Here is a 2737-nt window from a genome sequence, read left to right on the forward strand (position 1 = left end):
CGAGCGAGAGACAAAAGGACAGAGAGACAGCGAGCGAGAGACAGAAGGACAGAGAGACAGCGAGAGAGAGACAGAGCAGCGAGAGACAGTAGGACAGAGAGACAGCGAGAGACAGACAGAAGGACAGAGAGACAGCGAGAGAGAGACAGAGCAAGCGAGAGACAGAGAGAGAAAGAGCGACACACACGGCCATTACTAAGCTAAAACAAATCATGACACTGGGTTTTGTGATTTGACGCTGTAATTACTGGATGGCCTACAACTGTCAGAGGACAGAGTGTGAATCTCACTCTGTGTGTGTGTGTGTCTCTGTGTGTGTGTGTGTGTGTGTGTGTGTGTGTCTCTGTGTGTGTGTGTGTGTCCTACCGAGTGTGTACAGGTGTGTCTTCTTGTCTGTGTAGTACGTCCTCAGGTCGGCGTCAGGTTTCTTGGCGTGCTTCTCTTCGTACTCTCCTGTTTTGGGGTTTTTGTGTCTGAAGATGAAGTGAAGCTTGTAGTCCTCTCCACATTTGTCGGGTCCGAACATGATGGTGTACGGAGTTTTATCCTTAAACTGGTCCTGCGGACACACAAGGGCTCCAAGTTCAGCTTCTAGGAGATCTTCCTTTTCCTTTAATACAACTCAAACATCAAAGTCGTGTCAACTGGAAATACAAAGCCATGTCTAGGGCTTTTATTGTGAAAGGTAAGAATGGAAAAGATAGTCTCTTGTAAACACCGCCTTGGTCAAGGTTGAAAGGACATAATAATGGAGTTGTCCGTCCATTGAGTATATTTAATAATCCTTACAGCTTTAGTGTGTTTAATTTGATATTAATGGACGTTCGTTACAGTCACGCCGTTGCCAAATTAGTTGCTGCAATGTTAATTAGGACGATAAAACTCTCTGTTTGGCCACGTTCAGAAGCTTGTGGTGTCGGGCGACTTTCCCCCGCAAGTGAAGATAATTTGAATCCTCCGTGTCCTCCTTGGCTACTAGCAACTGCGTGGAACAGGCGTGTGAACAGGATGTCTTGCAAGAATCAACCTGCTCTTTTGTGTGAAAGTACACAACAACAACAACAGGTGTGTAAAGGCTTTACAAGACTCCTTCACTTCTCTAACGCTTGAGCTGTGTTCCGAATTGTGTCTGCAGGAGTGCATTTATAATGAAATTTATATTTTTCTTAATTTGCTGTTAAAAACCGTCATCCAATAATATAATTAATGCAGTAAAAAAAAAAAGAAAAAAAAAAGATTAATGCAGTAAAAAAATGTGAGGAGCAACACAGCTGATGAATAAGCATATTGCAGATTTTTGGGAAACAAATCATTAAGTTTTTAAGTTTCTGTTTATGAAACTGGCAAAAAAATTCCAAAACTGCAAATTTATTTTGAAATTATTTTGTTTGTTGTCTAACCTTTGTTTCAGAGTACAGGTAAAGTTTGGAGAACCATCACCTGGACAGGTGAGGTTTGGGGAACTATCACCTGGACAGGTGAGGTTTGGGGAACTATCACCTGGACAGGTGAGGTTTGGAGAACCATCACCTGGACAGGTGAGGTTTGGAGAACCATCACCTGGACAGGTGAGGTTTGGGGAACCATCACCTGGACAGGTGAGGTTTGGAGAACCATCACCTGGACAGGTGAGGTTTGGGGAACTATCACCTGGACAGGTGAGGTTTGGGGAACTATCACCTGGACAGGTGAGGTTTGGGGAACTATCACCTGGACAGGTGTGCGTCTAACGAGTCATACTGACCAGGTCGAGGTCCGGAGTCTGAGTCAGCAGCTTCACGTAGGCGCCGCCGCAGTCGATGCCCGACTGGAAGTTCACCTCGTACCTGAGAAGAGACAAAGACATGAGGACGATGAACAGGCTGACAGGAGGGACTGAGGGAGGCAGGTAGACAGAAAGAGAAAGAGAGAGAGAGAGAGAGAGAATGAGAGGCAGAGAAAAACAGACAGAAGAACATAACAAGACAGCGAGAGAAAGTTGTCTTCATTGGGAGAGAGACAGAAAAACAGAGAGAGAGAGAGAGAAACAGAGACAGAGAAAGAGAGAAACAAGGACAGAGAAAAAAAGAGAGAGAATCAGGGACAGAAAGAGAGAGAGAGAGAGAGAGAGAGAGAGAGAGAGAGAGCGAGAGAGAGGGAGAGAGAGAAAGAGAGAGAGAGTCGTCTTCTTACTGGACGATGAGCGGCTTGGCGTCGAAGGTGAAAGGTCGCAGCAGCTGTGCCGAGATGGCGTGATGTTTGGCCCGGGTCTTCAGGACCAGACCTTTGTCTCCGGGCAGCTTGGTGTCCTTCATCTCCTCCACCTCCCATTTACCTGTTACATCATCATCATCATCATCATCGTCATGTAAAACGCAGTCATGGTTTATGTAAAAATTAAACTGTAGTTCTTCCCCCCCCCCCCCCTTGACCCTCCCGGTGTCTTCACGTCTAATTTGACTCGTTTTCAGAAAGTTCCTGAATCTGAAATTTGGGTTTCTTCTAAATAATGTTCCATAAAGTCCCGGGGATGTTCCCACCAACGCTTTGATAACGTTTGGAGAAAAGAACAATTGATAAAAGAACTTGTGGGACAAATGTAAAAAAAAAGAAAAATGTAAAAAAAATTTATATAAACAAAAGATAAATGCCGAAAAAAGTGACAAAAATTGACAAATGTAAAAAGAAAAATTTAGAAGAAAAACAACAATTTCAAAAGGCTTACAAAAGGTGACAAAAACATCGGGGGGGGGGGGGG

General features: G+C 44.4%; 1 protein-coding gene across 2 annotated transcripts in view; it reads right to left on the minus strand.

Moving 5' to 3' along the window:
- Window positions 1-2338, minus strand: part of canx (calnexin) — an 8604-nt gene extending 6266 nt beyond the window's left edge. The window contains exons 1-3 of one of the 2 annotated variants that reach the window (XM_034883963.1): window positions 2173-2338; window positions 1745-1826; window positions 367-559 (exon numbers count right to left, since the gene is read on the minus strand). In XM_034883963.1, coding sequence (XP_034739854.1) covers window positions 367-559; window positions 1745-1826; window positions 2173-2294 — 397 coding nt within the window. In that variant the 5' untranslated portion in view covers window positions 2295-2338. The remainder of the gene's footprint in view (window positions 1-366; window positions 560-1744; window positions 1827-2172) is intronic. The other variant, XM_034883964.1, reaches the window with a different exon arrangement.
- Between the last annotated feature and the right edge of the window lie 399 nt (window positions 2339-2737).

This window comes from Etheostoma cragini, chromosome 10 (assembly GCF_013103735.1).
Source record: "Etheostoma cragini isolate CJK2018 chromosome 10, CSU_Ecrag_1.0, whole genome shotgun sequence".
Taxonomy (NCBI): domain Eukaryota; kingdom Metazoa; phylum Chordata; class Actinopteri; order Perciformes; family Percidae; genus Etheostoma; species Etheostoma cragini.